General features: G+C 38.9%; 1 protein-coding gene across 7 annotated transcripts in view; it reads right to left on the reverse strand.

Annotated features, from left to right (window-relative positions):
• PKN2 (protein kinase N2) overlaps window positions 1-20,613 on the reverse strand; it is a 159,945-nt gene that overhangs the window by 104,130 nt on the left and 35,202 nt on the right. For 6 of the 7 annotated variants that reach the window (XR_009451946.1, XM_059688922.1, XM_059688923.1 and 3 more), the window contains exon 2: window positions 3,427-3,727. Coding sequence is in view for 5 of the 7 variants with exons in the window: in XM_059688922.1 (XP_059544905.1) it covers window positions 3,427-3,727 (301 nt within the window). In the remaining 2 variants the exon portion in view is untranslated. Of the gene's footprint in view, window positions 1-3,426; window positions 3,728-20,613 lie in introns of those variants that run through there. The other variant, XM_059688924.1, reaches the window with a different exon arrangement.

The raw sequence follows: 20,613 nt of genomic DNA on the forward strand, positions 1-20,613 counted from the left end.
TTTGCCGGGGTGTTTTTGTTTGTGTTTTGGGCTGCAACAGTCACAACTAAATACCTACTACGTTGCAGATTCTATGATATATCTTGAAAACACATCCCTACTCTGAAGGTGCACACAGTTTAGTAAGTGATATAAACATGTACAATCTATACCAATAAAAGACAAACATGCAAACTAACCATACCTTTGCTATGCCTTAAGTCACGCCCACCACCAGAGTGACTATATGCAAATTAACCAAACCAAGATGGCGGCCGGCAGTCACGGAGCTGGAGCCAAGTAGGAGGCTTGGTTGCCCCAATGATGGAGGAAGCCAAGCTTCCCGCTAGCCGCCTGGCTCTGAGCTCCACTCAAAGCAACAAAGTTTCAATTATAGAAGGTAAATAAACCCCAGATACCTGCTTTCAGCCGGCCGTGGCCATGGAGCCGGAGCGAGCAGGCTCCCCTCCCACCCGACCTGGCCGGCTCTAAGCTCCTCTCAAGGCTACAAAGTTTCAATTATAGAAGGTAAATAAATCCCAGAATAAAATTAAAAAAAAGAAAAAAAGGAAAGGCTGGGAGCTTCCATCGCCAGGGAGCTTGGCCAGCCTGAAAATGGCCCTCAGCCCCTCACGCAGACTGGCCAGGCAACCCAGTGGGGACCCCCCACCCTAAAGGGGGTGTGCCCAGCCTGAAAACAGCCATCAGCCCCTCACTCAGGTTGGCCAAACCTCCATGGGGTGAGGGTTCCCACTGGGGGGGCTTGACCAGCCAGCAAACAGCCATCAGCCCCTCACCCAGGCTGGCCAGGCACCCCAGTGGGGACCCCCACCCTGAAGGGGATGTGACCAGCTGCAAACACCCATCAGCCCCTCACCCAGGCTGGCCAGGCACCCAAGTGGGACCACCACCCTGATCTGGGACACCCTTCAGGGCAAACCAGCTGGCCCCCACCCATGCACCAGGCCTCTATCCTATATAGTAAAAGGGTAATATGCAAACTGACCCTAACAGCAGAAAGACTGGGAATGATTGGTCACTATGACACACACTGACCACCAAGGGGCAGACGCTCAATGTAGGAGCTGCCCCCTGGTGATCAGTGCGCTCCCACAGGGGAGCTCTGCTCAGCCACAAGCCAGGGTGATGGCTGCCAATACAGCGGTGGTGGCGGGAGCCTCTCCTGCCTCCTCAGCAGCGCTAAGGATGTCCAACTGCAGCTTAGGCCTGCTCCCCGCTGGTAAGTGGACATCCCCCGAGGGCTCCTGCGCCGCCAGAGGGATGTCTGACTGCCAGCTTGGGCCTGATCCCACATCCTCGAAGGGGTCCCAGACTGCAAGAGGGCACAGGCCGGGCTGAGGGAGCCCCCTGAGTGCACAAAATTTTGTGCACCGGTCCTCTAGTATAACATAATACAATAATGAATGGACAAAGCAGAACAGAAAAGACAATCAGAGAAAGTCAGGGAAGGTTTCACAGGGATATCCAAATTGGCTTTAAGGGAGAAAAGAAATTTGATAGTAAGACTTAAAGGTCATTTCCTTATATGAAACTCTAGGAAAGACAAATTTAATCTAAAGTGATAAAAGGTAGACCAGTGGTTGCTTAAACCAGAGATGGGGATTGGAGATTGATTGAGATGCATGTATACAAGAGAACCATTGAAGTGATGGAAAGGTTCAGAATCACTGGTTGTAGTAAAGGTTACCCGGGTATATACATTTGTTAAAGCTCATCAAATCATAAACTTGAAATATGTGCATTTTACCATATATAATTTATACTTCAGTAAAGTTAAAAAATGTTTAAAGGACTGGGGAAACCAGACTTTTGTGTGGCAAAAACTCTTCTGTATTCCAATTACAAGGTAGTTATGGGTATTCTGTGAGGAGGAAAATGTTTTCTCTAAATAAACAGTTTAAAACTCCAGCGCTGTTTCTTATTTTAGACCTCTCCTAAAGAAGTAATGGGCAAAAAATGTAGAGCTCAGCAGAGTTCCAACAGAACAGACTATTTCAAAGTTTATATAACATTGCTAAAAAAAGCATTTTCCTAATACAAATTTCCATTTATAATGTAATTATTGAATGTGGGGGTAAGAGACTACTAGCTGAGGAGTTAATGAGTTCTTTTTAGCTAGCTTTATGATTCACATCTTTGGGATTATTTAAGCTTTAAAATAAGAAGGCTTGTTTCTCTATGATTTCTTTCATTTTCAAGATTCAATTATTCTTACAAGGTTGAAATCTCTATGTAGAGTTCTCAAAATGAAATCCCTACGGTAAGTCCCACATGTTGAAATTGAGGCATTAAAACAAGTTCTGTCAAATACACTAATATCAGAAGTACTTTATGCAACTTTCGAGATTGGTCATTTGAGCTTCTTAGTCAAATTTATTATCTTCCTAATTAAATTCCATTTAACTTATATCTGTTATTTCTTATTACCTGATCACCGTTTCTTCTAAAATTTCTATAGTGCTAGATATATTATTATGCTACATATACCACTCCTTTGCTTTGAAAATGAAGAAATTAAGGGTTATAGAGATTAAATACCTTGCTCAAAATATCATCTTTGCAAAGAAAAAAACTATTAGATAAATATACATTAAATAATGTTTAGTAAAAAGTTTTAGAAATTATGTATATATGAATGGATAAATATTGATACAAATATAGAAATATTTTTTCTGGAAGAATACTCAACAGAAAGTTAGTAAAGCTACTTTTAGAGAGAATGGCTAGGATGGAGAGAGGTATTTCTATTTTTACTTTCTGTAGCACTAAAAAATTTCCAACATGAACATTTGTTAATTCTACTGTTTAAAAAATTATATTCTTCAGTTGCACTTATGGGTTATATTTTCCTTCTATTTTCTATATTTAAGAAAAAAAGGAATATTTGGCTTTTTAAATTTTCTTCTTTTTTAAACAATATACCAGTGGTTTAGTTGTTAATTTAGTTGCTTAAAGCACGAAGAACAAAGGTCATAGGCTTGATTAATTACATTTGCAAAGAATAAAAATAGCCCTTGGTCACAGAATGCATTTTTAACTTTAAAAAGTCATCTGGCAAACTCGAGCTGCTGATCACAAGGATGAATCAGGTAAGTGCATATGGCTGACTCAATACAAAACATTAATACTGGAAAATAACTCTAAGTAATATCTTACTGACAGAGGGTAAGAGAGTAGGCTGCAAAATTATTCATCTCTAACTAAATAATTCATTTTCATATTTATCAATTTAATGCGCTTCTGAACAGAATATAAACAAGACCTTAACTGTAAGAGAAAATACAGACCTTGTAACTTTCAGAAAAGCCAAAAAGTATATATCACAAAACCTGCTATTTTTTAAAATAATATATTTCTTATTAGTACTATACCATATAGACATGAAATAAAATATATGTGCATGTGTGTATATATATATATGTATACCTGCAACATCTTCTGGATCTGATACAACAATATGTGCATTTAGTTCTTGTAGCTTGTGATGCAGTTCTTCTAATTTTTTATTCGATTTTTTCAAAATGTTGTCCACATAAGCCAAATTTTTTTTATCTGTTGTGACTTTCCTCAGATTTTCAGCTCCTTCTTTGATTTTCAGTTCTTTCCTTATTTCTCTCTTGATTCGATCCTTGATATCATCCAATTTCTGTTGCACCATTGTATCTGAAAAGTCTAATTTTTGAACAGCACTCACGTTCTCAGAAAATGGAAGACTTCGGGAATCTCCCTAGAGAAAAAAATAAACATATAGGTGAGGGTTTAGGAAAGTTAGCTGCTCAGTAAAATGCACAGCATAAGAATAAACTATATATAAAGCAATCCTTTATTAAGTATATTACATTCAATTCTTTCCTTAATAAGCAACAGACTTCTTATTTACCTTTATTATAACCATACAAAACCCTAAGTTCAAACACTGCTCACTCAACTAAGTAGCATTACCTGACAAATTTATATTAAAATAATTACAACATATCTACATACAAAGATTGTGTAAAAATATTTAGATTTTCGATATTCTATGATTCCAAGATACAGCCAATGCCCAAACTCTGATTCTTGGTTATGTTATTTAACCTATCAAAAACTTGGTTTAATTGTCTATAAAATATAAATAATAATATTTGCCACCTTTCAGAGATATTGTGATAATTCAACATATTATGTGAAGCTCCACACATAATTCTTAGCCCATTGTAGTCACTTAATAAGTGAAAATTATTAAGTTCCATAGTAAGGTAAAATTCCATTTTATCTTCTATGAGAAAACTATGAACAATAAACTAACATAGGCAAAAATAAAATTATATTCTTTTAACAACTTTTTAATGAATTAAGGCTTGGAAAGGCTATATTCAGAACTCTATTTATATATTTCATGGCTAAGTATCCCAACTGATAATTTGGTTGACCCATTTTAAAAACATCATCACTATAAAACATACCTAAATTATGTCCTACTGACAGAAGCTAAGATAATACCTTGTACCAGTTATTTATCTTAAATTGAAAATCAAATCAGGTTGCCCATATAATCTACATCTAAAAAACCCAAATTTATATTTTAGCATCATTCAGTATTTTATACTCCATTACTATAATACTCTTGGTTTTAAAATTGAGAAATAAACTAGAGAAAATGTTTACCTTTTGGAAGAGAAATTGTTTGTGAAGGATATACAGAGAGAGACTTACTTTTTACTGTGCACCCTTTATGTACCTTTTAAACTACAGATCTAATTAATTAAAACATTTTCTTTAACTTTTTGGGGAATTCATCACAAGAATTAAGTTCTATTTAAATTCTTGATGTAGCCTGGACTGTGTGGCTCAGTGATTGAGCATCGACCTATGAACTCAGAGGTCAAGGTTCCATTCCCAGTCAGGGCACATGCGCAGGATGCAGGCTGGATCCCCAATGGGGGGTGTGCAGGAGGCAGCCAATCAATGATTCTCATCACTGATGTTTCCCTCTCTTTCTCCCTCTGCATTCCTTTCTGAAATCAATAAAAGTATATGTTTTAAAAAATTCTTGATGCAAACACTTTTTACATCTAATCCTTAACCTCTAAAAAACCTGTGCCAATAGGCACACTATGCAAAAAACAAAGTAGTTTATCTATAAATCTGTTCCTAACTGCTTTAGGGCCAAGAATCCCTTTCAAACTCTCACCAAAAAATAAAACAAAACAAACAAACAAACCCACAGAACAAAGAAAATTACATGTTTGCATGTATAATTTACAGGTTCTATGGTTCTTTGACTAAGAATTCCTGGGATTGGTGATCTATATCTATTGGCCTTAAATGTGATTCTTATCTATCCTATCTAATAAAAGAGAAACATGGTAATTAGCGTACAACCGCTACCCTTCCCATTGGCTAATCAGGGCAATATGCAAATTAACTGCCAGCCAAGATGGCGGCCGGCAGCCAGGCAGCATAAAGTGAACATCGGGCTTGCTTGATTCAGTGATGGAGGACTCCAACGTTCCCCGCCTGCCACTGCAGGCCTCTGAGCTGCAACTCTAAGCAACTATGTTACATATATAGAAGCTAAACAAAACCCCAGAAACCTGCTTTAGTCCTTCGGGCTTCAGCCAGCAGGATCGCAACATTGTTTCAAATACAGAAGGTAAACAAAGGCCAGAAACCTGCTTTCAGCAGTGGAGGCCTAAGAGCTGGAGCCAAGCCTCAAAGCTAAAGCTGGCCCAGAATAAAAAAAAAAAAAAAAAGAAAGAAAGGAGCGGTTGGGAGCTTCAGTCACCCGCCAGCCTGAAAAAAGTCCTCAGCCCCTCACCCAGACTGGCCAGGCACCCCAGTGGGGACCCCCACCCTGAAGAGTGTGTGCCCAGCTGCAAACAGCCATCATCCCCTCACCCAGGCTGGCCAGGCACCCCAGTGGGCACCCCCACCCTGATCCAGGACACCCTTCAGGGCAAACCAGCCGGCCCGCACCCGTGCACCAGGCCTCTATCCTATATAGTAAAAAGGTAATATGCCTCCCGGCACCAGGATCAGTGTGACAGGGGGCAGCGCCCAAACCCCCTGATCGCCCTGCGGCTCTGTGTGTGACAGGGTGCGGCGCCCCAACCCCCTGATCGGCCCTGCTCTGTGTGTGACAGGGTAGAGCCATAACCTCCCCATCGGCCCTGCCCTGAGTGTGAGAGTGGTGGCGCCCCAACCACCTGATCGGCCCTGCTCTGTGGGTGATAGAAGGCAGCGCCCCAACCCCCACCCCATGGGCCCTGCTCTGTGTGTGACAGGGTAGAGCCATAACCTCCCCATCGGCCCTGTCCTGAGTGTGACAGTGGCGGCACCCCAACCCCTGATGGGCCCTGCTCTGTGGGTGATAGAGGGCAGCGCCCCGACCCCCTGATCCGCCCTGCTCTGTGACAGGGGGCGGTGCCCCAACTCCCCTATCAGCCCTACTCTGTGAGTGACAGGGGTGAGCTCCTCAACCCCCCGATTGGCCCTGCTCTGTGCGTGACAGGGGGTGGCGCCGCAACCTCCCATTGACCCTGCCTTGAGTGTGACAGGGGGCGGCGCCCCAACTCCCCAATCAGCCCTGCTCTGAGCCCGACCAGGGGCTGCACCTAGGGATTGGGCCTGCCCTCTGCCACCCGGGAGCAGGTCTAAGCCAGCAGGTCGTTATCTCCCGAGTGGTCCCAGACTGCGAGAGGGCACAGGCCGGGCTGAGGGACCCCCCCCCCCCCGAGTGCACAAATTTTTGTGCACTGGGCCTCTAGTATGAATATAGAAAGCTATTCTACCTGCACCAAAATGTCTAGAATATTGCCGGGAGCCGGTCCATCCTTGCTGTTTCAAGGGACCTGGCATATATGGCATACGGTTCTTAATATGTTTGCTCACCTTCTTGGTGCTGTGTTTTAACCAAGGTCACCTCTCCGAGAAAGGTTGTTTCCCCACGTAGGAATTTTTCCCTGAAGTCAGGGAGGGGATGAAACTCCTTAACTAAGTGCCAGGCGGGTAGTTAATCACTACAAACAATCATGCTTAAGCTACATAATCTTTACTCCCTGGAATGGAGATAAGAAACGCCCTAACCTTTGTAATAGAGATTGATAGGATTGAATCAACTGGTATAAATACAGATGTAACCAGACAGAGAGACAGAACTCAGAACACAGAACTAAGGAGACAGGGCTTGGAAGACAGGACCAAGAGAGACAGAGCCTAGGCACAGAACCTACACAGAACGTTCTCTAGGGACAGAAGAACTTCGCTGGCGAGAGCATGCCGGAGGATCTTGGACAGGGACTGGCCTCGGAGCCTGGAGGCGGAGCCTGGCGAGAGAGCATGGCAGGGGATCCTGGACTGAACCTGACTGCGGAGATTGGCAGGAGAGCCTGACTAGAACCCGGTCACCGAACCTGACTAGAGATCTCAGACAGAACCTGGTTGGAGAACCTAGCGAGGGAACATGGCGACCAAACCTGGCTGGAGAAGTCCCCGAGTCTTTCCCTCTTCGCTGACTCCGTCCACACCTTTGGGGACCCCTGGACCTGCTGGGGTTGGACCCCAGCAGAATATAAGTCCTATCATCCATCTATTCAGTTTCCAAAGTTTATGAATACACCTTTAGCTGGTTATCAAAACACTAGCATATAAGACTACTGTCAAAAAATAAAATCCCATATTTCTGTTGTCTACCTTCAGGTACAGTGCACTGAGACAAACAATGTTAAAATGAAAAAGTTCAAGGTAACTGCATTCCTCCAAATATCTTTATTTCTATCCTTATAAACTTAGAAAACATCACATGAATTGCTTTCACAAATTTGTTTTTGAATATTATATACCAAACCAGAGGGATTCTCTAAATTTCTGGGTTCCTGGTGACCTTAGTGTTTCAGTAATTTTTTTCCTTATGCCACATAATCTAAAGGAAACATCTAACAATTCCATTTACTAAGTAGTTAGTGCCAAAGAACTTAATACTTATAACCTAGTAACTGATTGAAGTGATACCACCTGAAAGAAAAAATTACATTTTTATTCCATTCTTTAATAGCCATAGTTACTTATTAATAGGACGTATCTGCCTGTTGGATACCTTCACAGTTTCTCAAATCTTAAAATAAAACTGGATATTCCCACCTTCATTTGCTGGTCCATCCTACAAAGGGAGTGTAGAATAATCTAATATTGAAACTTAACTGACTCCAGTTAGTTCACATGGTATCCAACAAATAGTGTCACTAAGTTTCCCTAAAAGAAATTAAAATATACTGCAGCAACCTGAGCGTTTGCTGAGGCATCCCACAGACTTTGTTGCTTAATTTGAGAATCATGGTACTAAGATTTATAGGTTGTTAAGAATAGCCCTTGCCTACTTCAACTCTCATTTCTTTTCTGTTTCCTTCCTAAATTCCAATCAAATTTCAGAAGTTCACTGATAAAGACAATCTCTCTTGGTTCAGCTAGTATGCACACAATACCTTTAGGATTCACTACCTTTTTTTAATTCAACTGTCAGTTAACTTTTACTTTGTCCAAGTTCACCATAATTCTTCCTGAGGAAGAATATCCTGCTTATGACCTTTCTTAGAATTTAGATTAAATATCTCTCCAAGATGCTCTGATAGTATGAATACAATTTAAACTATTATTCATTTTCTTATCTGACCACCCCACAAACTATGAGCAATTTGAGAGCAGGGCTTATGCTTGACACAGTAGTGCTGTTTTGTTAATGGTTTTTCTATTATACTATTTAATATTCTTTTAAAATTCATGAAAATCTGTCACTACTAAGAAGTCATGCTTTCCTATGTCTGATAAAGAGAACTCATACTCCAAGAAGCTTAGGGGCAAAACTGATATTCAATCTTAGCAACTACATTAGCTAGAATTACCTATGAACCACATGTAGTTAGCATGTTGCTTTCCCTGTTCCTTTTCATAGACCTGAATTTTTAGTAACTTTATTTTTACTCCCACCTTTTGTTGTGATATGGCTCAAACACCTATTGGAAAGGAGCAGGTTGATACATAGATTATAATCAGTAATTTAAGATGGAAAAAAAAAAGGCCTTGTGAGGACAGGTAAGAAAAGTGATAGTACTTTCTATTACTACTGTCCTAAAACTTTTAATTACAGTGAAAGTTATTGGAAAATGTAATTTTCTTGTATCTGGAACAACTGAAATGAGATATTCCATCTACTCAATTACATCTCTACCCTAAAAAAATATTGTATCAGAAATGCCAGGAATCAGTACGAGGCAATGAAATAATATTCTTGACAAAAGAAAGATGATTTAGCCAAAGGAATGTAAATAGCTGTTTAGCCTGTGAAAATCTTCAGTGATCATTTTTGTCAGAATAGGTTCTATTACAGGTAGTAGTGACTGTCTACATCATCTACATTATGTTAATTTATGTTTATAATCTTAACACTTTCATCCACCATTCACAACTCTTTCCTACACTAAAATTTCATCCCTTCTCTAAAAGTAAATAGATACCTTTTTCAACTTTTTTTTAAAATAAAGTTAGATCCAATGACAAACTCCCTTTAAAATTTAAATTTATAATTAAAATTCATTAATATGCTCAGAAAGTAGAGTTGAGATACAAAAGCACCAACCCTAAATATATCTTAAGCATAAAACTAAACTTTTATACCAATTATCCTATATAATAAAAGAGAAACATGCAAATTAACCGTCCCTCTGCTGCGCTCAAGCCACGCCCACCAACCACACCCATCAGCCTATCAGGAGCGAGTATGCAAATTAACCTAAGATGACGGCAGCCACAGAGCTGGAGGGAGCAGGAGGCTTGGGTTGCCTCTCCCGCCTCCTCAGCAGCGCTAAGGATGTCCAACTGCAGTTAGGCCTGCTCCCCGATGGCAAATGTACATCCCCGAGGGCTCCCGGGCTGCCAGGGGGATGTCTGACTGCCAGCTTAGGCCTGATTCTCCGGAGAGTGGGCCTAAGCCAGCAGATGGACATCCCCAGAGGGGTTCCAGGCTGTGAGAGGGCACAGGCAAGGCTGAGGGATCCCCCTGAGTGCACAAATTTTTGAGCACTGGGCCTCTAGTGTATATATAAAAGAAACACATAATTCTTATACCTTTTATCTCTGAAATCACAAGTTTAGCCACTCCATTCTAATTAAACACTGTGCTGTTTACATTCTTTTACCATGCTTCTTATGTAATATTCCTTTCACTATCAACCTAAATTCATAATCACAAAAAGAATGGAAGATAAAATGAATACTTGTTGAAAAAATATTTCACGTTTTTCATTAGTCCCATCCACTGTAATGTACTGTAATTTTTATATCATCCATATCCTTAATGCAGTCAGTCATTTAATCAGACGGATCAAATACAAACGCAAGAAAACCATTAGTGAAATTAATACCCTCAGGGTTTATAGAACAATCTAAATAAATTTTTGCTAAGTAGAATTCAAGTAGGCTAAATAAATGCAAGGAAGAGAGACCTCAATAAGTATGGAACCAAAGAGATGGATTTAAAAGAAATCAAAATAAATTAAGCCCTAGCCAGTTTGTTCAGTGGATAATGCATCAGCCTGCAAACTGGTCAAGGGCACATACCTTGGTTGTAGGCTCGATCCCTGGCCCGAGCGGGGGGCAAGTGCAGAAGGCAACCAATTGATGTGTCTCTCTCACATCAATGTTTCTCTCTGTCTCTCGCTCTCCTTTCCACTCTCTCTAAAAAAATCAATGGAAAAATATCCTCGGGGTAGGATTAACAAAAAAAAAATTTTTTAAATTCAGTAGATAGGTTAAATAGCAGAACAGACCAAGATAAAGAATTAGTACACTGGCAGATAGAAAAGTGAGAAAAGTACTCCAACCTCATCACACAGAGATGTGCAAAATTAAAAAGCATGGAAGGTAAAATGAGAAAACCTAAGATCCATCTCCATCTAGTAAGAGCTCAAGAATGAGAGAATAAAGAAAATGGGGAGAAGCGGTACATGAATGAATAAATGGATGAGAATTTTCCAGATGGATATAACAACAAAAGGCATTTTATCTCTAAGTAAAAGCCAATTAGGTGAACAGAATACTTTTAATCACAACAATGACAACCAACTATCAAATTTCTATAGGATTTTCAGCTTTTATCTTAATGTCCTCATATATTGCTAAGGTTTTCTCTAAAATTATCCAAACAAAAAACAAACAAAAATACAAAATTTGCTTCAAAATATTAACATTCTCAGAAAAATTATAGATGAACTAACCCACAAGTCCATGTTATGCTTATATAATTAGCCAATTCACTAATCATGTATGTTAATTTACATTAAAGAAATATTGTGAGACTGAACTATTTTTACCTCTTAAATTGACAACAATCCTGCTGTAAGCCAAAGCCTTTATAGAAATTAAAGGTATGTTAAAAGAAACTTAAAAAGCTTCCCTTTCACCCACTAATTGTAATTCTAGGTATATAACATAAGAAAATAATTATAAATTGATTACTATATAGATTGGCCAATTAAATACATTTTAAATTAATAAATATTATGTGCAAGACACTGTGCTGGGCAGAAACAGACTCCCTCATAAAGCTTACAAATAGGAGGGCTTTAAACCAACTTATATTGAAAGTGAAAGTTTAGGATTCATAACAAAAGAATTGCAAACAGTCTAGAGAACAAGGAAAGGTTTCTCTTATTTATGCTCTTTATTATTCCACAGCAGACTGTCCAGCCCTACATATGCTGTTATGTTCATAAAGTTTTATTTCAAAATATGTTTAAAGCAAAAATGGGTGGGTGAGACTGGGAAGAAAAGAGATTCAAATATTAACAATAACTATCTCCGGGTACGAGAATTAAAAAAAACTTTCATTTTGTTCTTCAAACATATTCTTATTTTCTCAATTTTTCTTCTTAGCAATGAACATACACTGCCTGTTCAATAAGGAGGAAAATATATTATTTGAAATAAACCAAAGTAACTTTCGTTTTATTTCAATTTTGGCAAATGTAAAAACATAATATTTTATAATCTACAGTATATTTGCTATTTAACTAGGTTATTTTGAATCGATACACTTCTACTGCAAGGTATGAGACTACACATTATGTGCCAGTCAAGTATTTCAAATACACAAATGTGTTAATATGTATTGGTTAAGTACTCCTATTTTTACTTTATAAAATAAAATTTTGATCTGTAGACTAAAACATAAATGGACATTTTCAATTTGTTACATTTTAACAAACTCACAGTGAAGAAAAACACTAACATGAGAACAGGATTGGATTAAAAATCAAAACAAAAAAAAGTCTGTCACTTATGACCCAGTACTTCATTTAGGGAGCGAGAGGAAAGGATGTTTACTCCTCACTGGCCAAGTTCCCAGAAAAGAAGTGAAAAGGCTGTTACTTTCTCTATATGATAGAAATATAAAACAGTCTGACCTGATAAATTCCAGGAAAAATGTTAGAGAAACCATAAAAACTCAATGGGTACAGTGATTCATATACAGTTTTAGCTAGAAGGAACTTCAAAGATTATGTAGCCTAACTCCCTTGATTTTAGTTTTTGGGAAAACAGGTTGAAAGCAGCTAAGCAACTTGCCTAAGGTCACAAAGAAAAGTCAGTGACTTTTAGCAGACTAGTTTCCTGATTCCTAGTTTAGTGTCTTTTTACTCAAGGGTGCCTTCTTAGGATCTTTGTAGTATCCATTTCTCTATACTTGAATCACATCTTGACCTAATTAAGATTTACATTAATTAATGGATCCTATGTGCCTTAAAGCAGGGATATTGACAGGACATGGTTCTTCTTACTCTCTAACTTTGCCCTAATCCAATCTTTTGTGTCTCAGGGGAGAATGTTCTCAATCAGAAAAGCAAGAAGCCAGTTCTAACACCAGCTCTTTATCATTAGCCATGCAACCCAAGAATATTATCCCTTCTTTCTGTACCTGTTTGTTCATCTGCAAGAAAAAAGAAGGCAATAAATAACTACCTATCAATAATAACTATAAATGTAAATGGATTAAATGCTCCAATCAAAAGCCAAAGGGGAGCTGAATGGATAAGAATACAAGACCCATATAAATACTGTCTACAAGATTCACACAGACTGAAAGTGAAGGGATGGAAAAATATATTCCATGCAAATGGAACCAAACAAACAAGCAAAAGCAGGGGTAGCAATAGTCATATCTTACAAAATAAACTTCAAAACAAAAGCTATAAAAAGAGACAAAGAAGCCCACTACATAATACTAAAAGGGATTGATCCAACATGAAAATATAACCCTTGTAAGCATATATGAACCCAATACAGAAGCACAAAGATATATTTAAAAAACTCTTGGTGGACTTTATGGGAAAGATAGATAGCAATAGTCATAGTACAAAACTTTTAACACCCCCACTGACATCACTGGATAGATCCAGACCAAAAAATCAACAAGGAAACAGACACACTAGATCTGATGGCTGTAACTGATATATACAGAACATTTCATCCCAAAGGGGCAGAATATACATGGAATATACTCAAAGATAGACCACATGTTAGTACACAAAGTAAGTCTTAATATATTCAAGACTGAAATCATATCAAGCATCTGCTCAAATCACAATGGCATGAAACTAGAAATCTACTAAAATAAAAAAACTCCAAGACATTAAACAAACAGGGAACCTAAATAGCATGTTATTAAAACAATGAATGGGTTACCAATGAGATCAAGAAAGAAATAAAAAAACTTCCCAGAAACAAATGAAAATGAACATACAACAACTCAAAATCTACGGGACATAATGAAAGCAGTCCTGACAGGGAAGTGCTTTAGCATTACACGTCTACGTCAAAGAAAACCAGGAAAAAGCTCAAATAAACAATCTAATCCTACAACTAAAAGAATTAGAAAGGGAACAACAAGAAAAGCCCAGAGGAAGTAGAAGAAAATAATAAAGGTCAAAGTAGAAAAATATATAAAGAACTCAACAGCAAGAAGACAAAAAATCCAATGAAAAAATGGACAAAGGACCTGAATAGACACTTCTCCAAAGAGGACACACAGACGGCCAACAGATATATGAAAAAATGCTCAATGCCACTAATCACCTGAGAGATGCAAATTAAAGCTACAATGAGGTATCATTTCACACCTGCCAAAATGGCTCTATCAATAAATCAACAAACAAGTGCAGGTGAGGATGTGGAGATAAGGGAACCCTGGTACACTGATCGTGGAAATGCAGACTGGTGCAGCCACTGTGGAAAACAGTACGGAGTTTCCTCAAAAAAATTAACCAGTTAACTGCCACGATATTTTGAATTTAATTAAAAAAGGTGTATCGCTTGTGTCTATAGATGTGTATGGCATACAAATGGTTAAAAATGGAACTGTCTTTGGACCCAGCGATCCCACTTCTGGGAATGTATCTTAAAAATCCTAAAAAACCAATCAGAAAGAATATATGCACCCCTATGTTCACAGCAGCATTATTTACAATAGCTAAGATCTGGTAAAAGACCTAGTGCCCATTAGTAGATGAGTGGATTAAAAAAGCTGTGATACATTTACACCATGGAATACTATCTGCCTGTAAAAAAGAAGAATCTCCTACACTTTGTGACAGCATAGATGGACCTGGAGATTATTATGCTAAGTGAAATAAGCCAGACAGAGAAAGACAAATACCAAATGACCTCATTTATATGTGTAATTTAATGAAGAAAAAGAAACTGACAAACAAAATAGGTCCAGAAGCATGAATACATGGAACAGACTGACAGATCTCAGAGGCGGGTGAGTGGCACAAGAAGAGAGTAACCGAAGAACATATATACATATATGCGTAGCTCATGGACACAGATAATAGTGTGGTGAAGGCCTGGGGTGGGGCAGGGATTGGGTAAAGGGGGAAAAGGGAGGGTATGGGAGATATCTGTAATACTATCAACAACAAAAAACCATTAAAAAAAAGAAAACATAAAGTCATTACTTAAATTTTTTTTCTTTCTTTTTTTTTTTTTTTATGTTTCTATTGATGTTAGAGAGAGAGGAAGGGATAGGGAGATAGAAACATCAATGAGAGAGAAATGCTGATTGGCTGTCTCCTGTAAACCTCCTACGGGGGATCAAGGCCACAACCCTGGCATGTACCCTGAGTGGGAATCCAACCAGTGACTTCTCAGTACATGGGAGGACACTCAACTGAGTCACACTGGCCAAAGAAAAATTTATTACTTTTTAAAATAGACTTGCTTTAAAAGAAATTGCCTTGCTTCCCCACCATTTCTGACACAAAATTAAGCATAAGCTGCATGTCAACCAGAACATCTACGCCTCTAATTCAGTGATTTGTTTAGAAGTAGTTATGCTTTGACTAAAGTAGGCCCATTTAGATCTCTTTTTCAGGGATTGATAGACAAGGCCTCTGGAGAATACCGGTTGCAAAGATAATAAAAATCTAAAGCTATTTATGAAGAGTACTTTTCTTACCACACATAGCCAGAAAACAAAGCTAACCCAAAAAGAAGCAAAGATGAGACTTAAGAGAAAACGATCACTAAGGACACAAATTGATCATCTAAATCAGGGGTGGGCAAACTTTTTGACTCGAAGGCCACAATGGGTTCTTAAAATGGACCGGAGGGCCGGAACAAAAGCATGGATGGAGTGTTTGTGTGAACTAATATAAATTCAAAGTAAACATCATTACATAAAAGGGTACGGTCTTGTAGCAGGTAGTCTGAGGTGGCAATCTCCTCCTCCAATAGTATGTTATCAATAAAAACCATGTGGGGACCAAGTCAAGAATTCCACTCCTATCTAGCAGGGTAAGGCAGTGTACCACTCTACCCCAGTAAGAGAGTACAGTAGAAGTAGGAGGATCTTGGAGAGAACTGGAGGAAAAAAACAATCTTTAAGTTTGCATGAAAAGTCCTGGGTAGAACCAATCCACACATTTAGGTGACTAAATTAATATGCAAAAGATTTAAGGAATAAACTATTATCATGAATCCCAGGTTTTCAGAGTGGCTTTTCAGGTAGTACACTAAGCAAATCAGAATAACACTGGAAAGGCTCTGAAAGTAAGTTATCATTGAAACCGCAGCCTACAAAAGTGGGCCAGAATCTTTAGCAAGAGCACTTGCTAAAATTAAGACTTACATACTGATAGGGTACAGGTTCTCATATTAGCCCAAATGTCCAGGATATAATTTTTTTTTTAATTACTCACATACTCAATTAAAAAAGACAGTACATATATGGCAACACTGAGATGATTCAAATGTTGAAAAAAAGTGACCTGGATTTTAAAGCAATCATCATAAAAACATGTCAACAACAATTATAAACATTCTTTAACATCAGCAAGTAATTCTATCTAATAATAGACAAACATGGTAATTGACCGTACTTTCGCTATACCTCCCATTAGCTAATCAGCACAATATGCAAATTAACCACCAACAAAGACAGTGGTTAATTTGCATATATAGGCTCCAAGCGGCGGAGGGAACACTGAAGGTGCGCCGGAGCAGTGAAGACAGAAGACGGAAGGTGGCTCCGGCCGGAGCAGCGAAGATGGAAGGCTGATGGCGGCTCCGGCCGGAGCGAAGGCCTGGTCCCGGGTGCTGGGGGAAAACCTGTGCTGGCAGCCAGGAGAAGGGAAGGCCTATTTCACGAATCTCTTCGTGCAACAGGCCTCTAGTAAAAGATATAAAATCACTAAACTTGAATACAGGTGAATAAAACTTAACCAATCTGAACAATAAAAAGAAACAGACTGGAAAAATTAGTAAAGCACAGACATCTATAGAATATTAACAAAAGATTTGACATCTGTGTCACTGAAGTCCCAACAGGAAAACAGAAAGAGTATGTGTCTTAAAAAATGCTTGAAAAAATAAAGGCTAACTACCAAATTTTGGCAAGAGGCATAAACCTATGGATTCAAGAAGCTAAGCAAATCCCAAAAAGGATATATACAATGACATCCAAAGAAAACCAAGATGCATCAAATCAAAGTTGTGAAACTACAGACAAAGAAAACATTTTTGAAAGCTACTATTTCTCAATAGAAATTACAAAAGCCAGGAAAGTAGTATAACATTTTAAATGCTGAAAGCAAATTACTGTCAATCTCAAATTCTATACCCAGTGGAAATATTCATCAAGAATTAAAGGGAAACAGACATTCTCAAGCAAAAACACTAAGACAAATCAGCAGTCGAAATTTTAAAGAATGGCTAAAAGAAGTTCTCAAAACTAGGAAGAAATGATAACTGAAGGAGGTTTGTAACTTTCGAAAGAAAGAAGATAAAATAAATAATGTTCTCTTTATGAATTTTAATGTGATCATCTGATGTATTCAATGTACAGGAACAAGACAATTATAATTTTTAAATTGGGAAAGTAAAAAAACCTGAATAGAAGTGATTTCTATATGTCACTTGGAGTGGTAAAATGTTAATAGGAACAGTCTCTAATAATTCACACATGCATATTATAATACCCAAAGAAACCACCAAAAGAAAACTGGTGACATACTAGAAAACATCTATATATATAAAAGCTTAAGTGACCATTAGGGCCAGATGACTGGCTGATAGCTATGGGGAACACTTACCACCAGGGGGCAGATTCTCAATGCAGGAGCTGCCCCCTGGTGGTCAGTGTGCTCCCACAGCCAACCTTCTGCAGCCAACCAACCTCCCATGGTCCCTCCTTCCGGCGGGCTGGCCCTGACCAGCCCCAATCAGGACTGGGTGAGATAGTCCTGAAGGGCCCTGATCGCTGGCCAGGCTGAGAGACCCCACCTGTGCACAAATTTGTGCACTGGGCCTCTAGTAATAAATAAATCAACATGGAATTCTACTAGTAAAAAAGTTCAAGGAGCCCACAGGTAGGCAAGAAAAAAAAAAAGTCAAAGTAAACAAGTGATAATCTAACAGGTTTAAGCTCTTACATATTAATAATCGTTTAAATGTTAATGGGCTAAATATAAAAATTAAAAACAAATTGGCACAGTGGATTGAAAAAATATGACCTAAATAAGTATTTGGTATCTACAAGACTCTGACTTTGAATATCATGGCATAGATAGACTGAAAGGAAAAGGGTATGCTATATAAACATTAATCAAAAATAAAAGCATAAGTGGCTATATTAATATCAGAAAAGTAGACTATAAAGCAAAGAGAATTAAAGAAAAAGAGGATCATAACAAAATTAATAAAGAATCCAATCACAAAGAAGACATAGCAATACTAAATGTGGAAATAACAGAATTTCAAAATATAAAAAACAAAAACTGATAGAACTGAAAGGAAAAATATAAAAATATACAATTATAGTTGGGGACTGCAACACTCCTCTCTCAGCAAGACAGAACTATCAGAGAGAAAGCCAGCAAGAAAAGAGCTAAACAGCATCAAAAAGAGGCTTTAATCAATATTTTTGGAACATCCCACCAACGTGAGAGAAACACATGGATTGGTTGCCTCCCACATGCCTGTGACCCAGGTATGTGCCCTTGAATGGAATCGAACCCAAAACCCTTCGGTGCAAGGACGAAGGCTTTAACACTGAGCCACACCAGCTAGGGCAGCAAAGGATCTTGAACATTTTTCTATATATGGACTTAGGGTGGGTATTGGGGGGGGGGGGGGCAGAGATTACTAATCTACTCTGGGATCCTAATGAAAGCAATGGACGCTCAGAAAATCCCACGTGTGCAACACAGACAGACAGACACCCACACAAAATGGCAGGTTTCATAGATCCCTAAATCTACTCAAATACTCCAAGTTCAGAACCCATGCAAGCCTAGACTTCCATCAACTAGTTACCTTCAGCTATCAGCTAGTTATTAGGAGCCTAATATGAAAAAAGACGTTTTAGGATAAAAATACCATATTCATAAGAAAGCATACAAGACCTTAATTACCTTCCTAGAATATCTCCTTTATACAACATTAACCATGTTAAACATTTAAGTAACTTCAAAATTTATATTAAGCAGAGTTCCAGGTGATCAAAGAAACAAATCTTCCTCAGTGCCTAGATTCTATCTGTTCTTATACCTCTGAAGGTAGGGCAGGGGATGCTCTACATTCTAAACCTTCCCCATTCCTGAACTTCCCAGAGTATAAAACATACAAGCCCTGTTTTGTGTTCTTTTTTCTAATATAAGGAATAATAATAGTTTCATATACCTATTGCTGGGCGTGGCTATAGGGTTAAGCCTCAGACTAACCTGTTGGCAAAGCCACAAACAAGTCCCAGCTTAGAGGGCATAGTCCTCTTAGCATAATTAGGCTTGACCTTATGACGCACTCCCTAGATCTTATCTGGGTAGCTAATGGGCTGAGGGAGATGTAGCAAGTGCTGCCTAAACAAGTGAAACTCACAAGAATGTTGTAACTATGGTGACCACTACCTTGTTTACCTCTGGCTATAAAATAAAGGCTCAGCTTACTGTCTGGATCTCTCTCTTTGGCCTCAGCCAGGCACAGGAAGATCCACCTGGACCAGTGGTCAGCAAACTGCAGTTCACGAACCACACGCAGCTCTTTGGCCCCTTGAGTGTGGCTCTTTCTAAGCCTTAGGAGTACCCTAATTAAGTTAATAACAATGTACCTACCTATATAGTTTAAGTTTAAAAAATTTGGCTCTCAAAAGAAATTTCAATCGTTGTACTGTTGATATTTGGCTCTGTTGACTAATGAGTTTGCCAACCACTGACCTAGACCCAGCTTATTCTCTTTGTCATTTCTTCATCCTTTCGCCGCCCTCACTCAGGCTTGTGAACCCTTGGCTGAGATGGCTTGGTACACCTATTACTAACCATACTTTAATCGACAGCTTTAAAAACAAAGGATAAGAAAGGTTTTTAAAGGGCAATTTATACATTACGAGAGGCCTGGTGCACGGATTCGTGCACTGGTGGGGTCCCTTGGCCTGGCCTGCAGGAATTGGGCCAAAACCAGCTCTCTGACATCCCGTGAGGGGTCCCGGATTTCAAGAGGGCACAGGCCAGGCAGAGGAACCCCACTGGTGCACGATCAGGGCCGGGGAGGGACCGCAGAAAGACTCCAGGGCGTGTCCAGCCTATCTCGCTCAGTTCCAATCAGCTGGACCCCAGGGGCAAGCTAACCCACTGGTCGGAGTGTCTGCCCCTGGTGATCAGTGCACATCATAGTGACTGAACGAACCGTCGGACACTTAGCATTTTAGGCTTTTATTATAGAGGATCATTTTCTTTCCTCTCTAAATGTGTGCTAACAGTTGTTTCCCCTACCCAGGGTGTCTGAATAGCGGCTTTATCATCTCATGGGGCATTTTGGAAATATGTGGAATTTCTGGTTGTGAAGACGACAAAAAGATAGATGACAGGTGTGGAAGTAATAAGCAGCGATAGAGACTCTGTGAAACAGAAACCCAAAAGACTAGTAAAATAATGAAACCGGAAAGTACATCAGAACAATTAAGAACAAAGGTTTCATCTCAAAAGACTATAAAATGATTTAATTAGCAAAATATAGAAATCTTTGTCAGAGTATCTGGCATTTATCACTTATTCAATTATCAGGAGAGTCAACATTATCATTATTGCTAAA

The sequence above is a fragment of the Myotis daubentonii genome, chromosome 3, assembly GCF_963259705.1.
Source record: "Myotis daubentonii chromosome 3, mMyoDau2.1, whole genome shotgun sequence".
Classification (NCBI taxonomy): Eukaryota; Metazoa; Chordata; class Mammalia; order Chiroptera; family Vespertilionidae; genus Myotis; species Myotis daubentonii.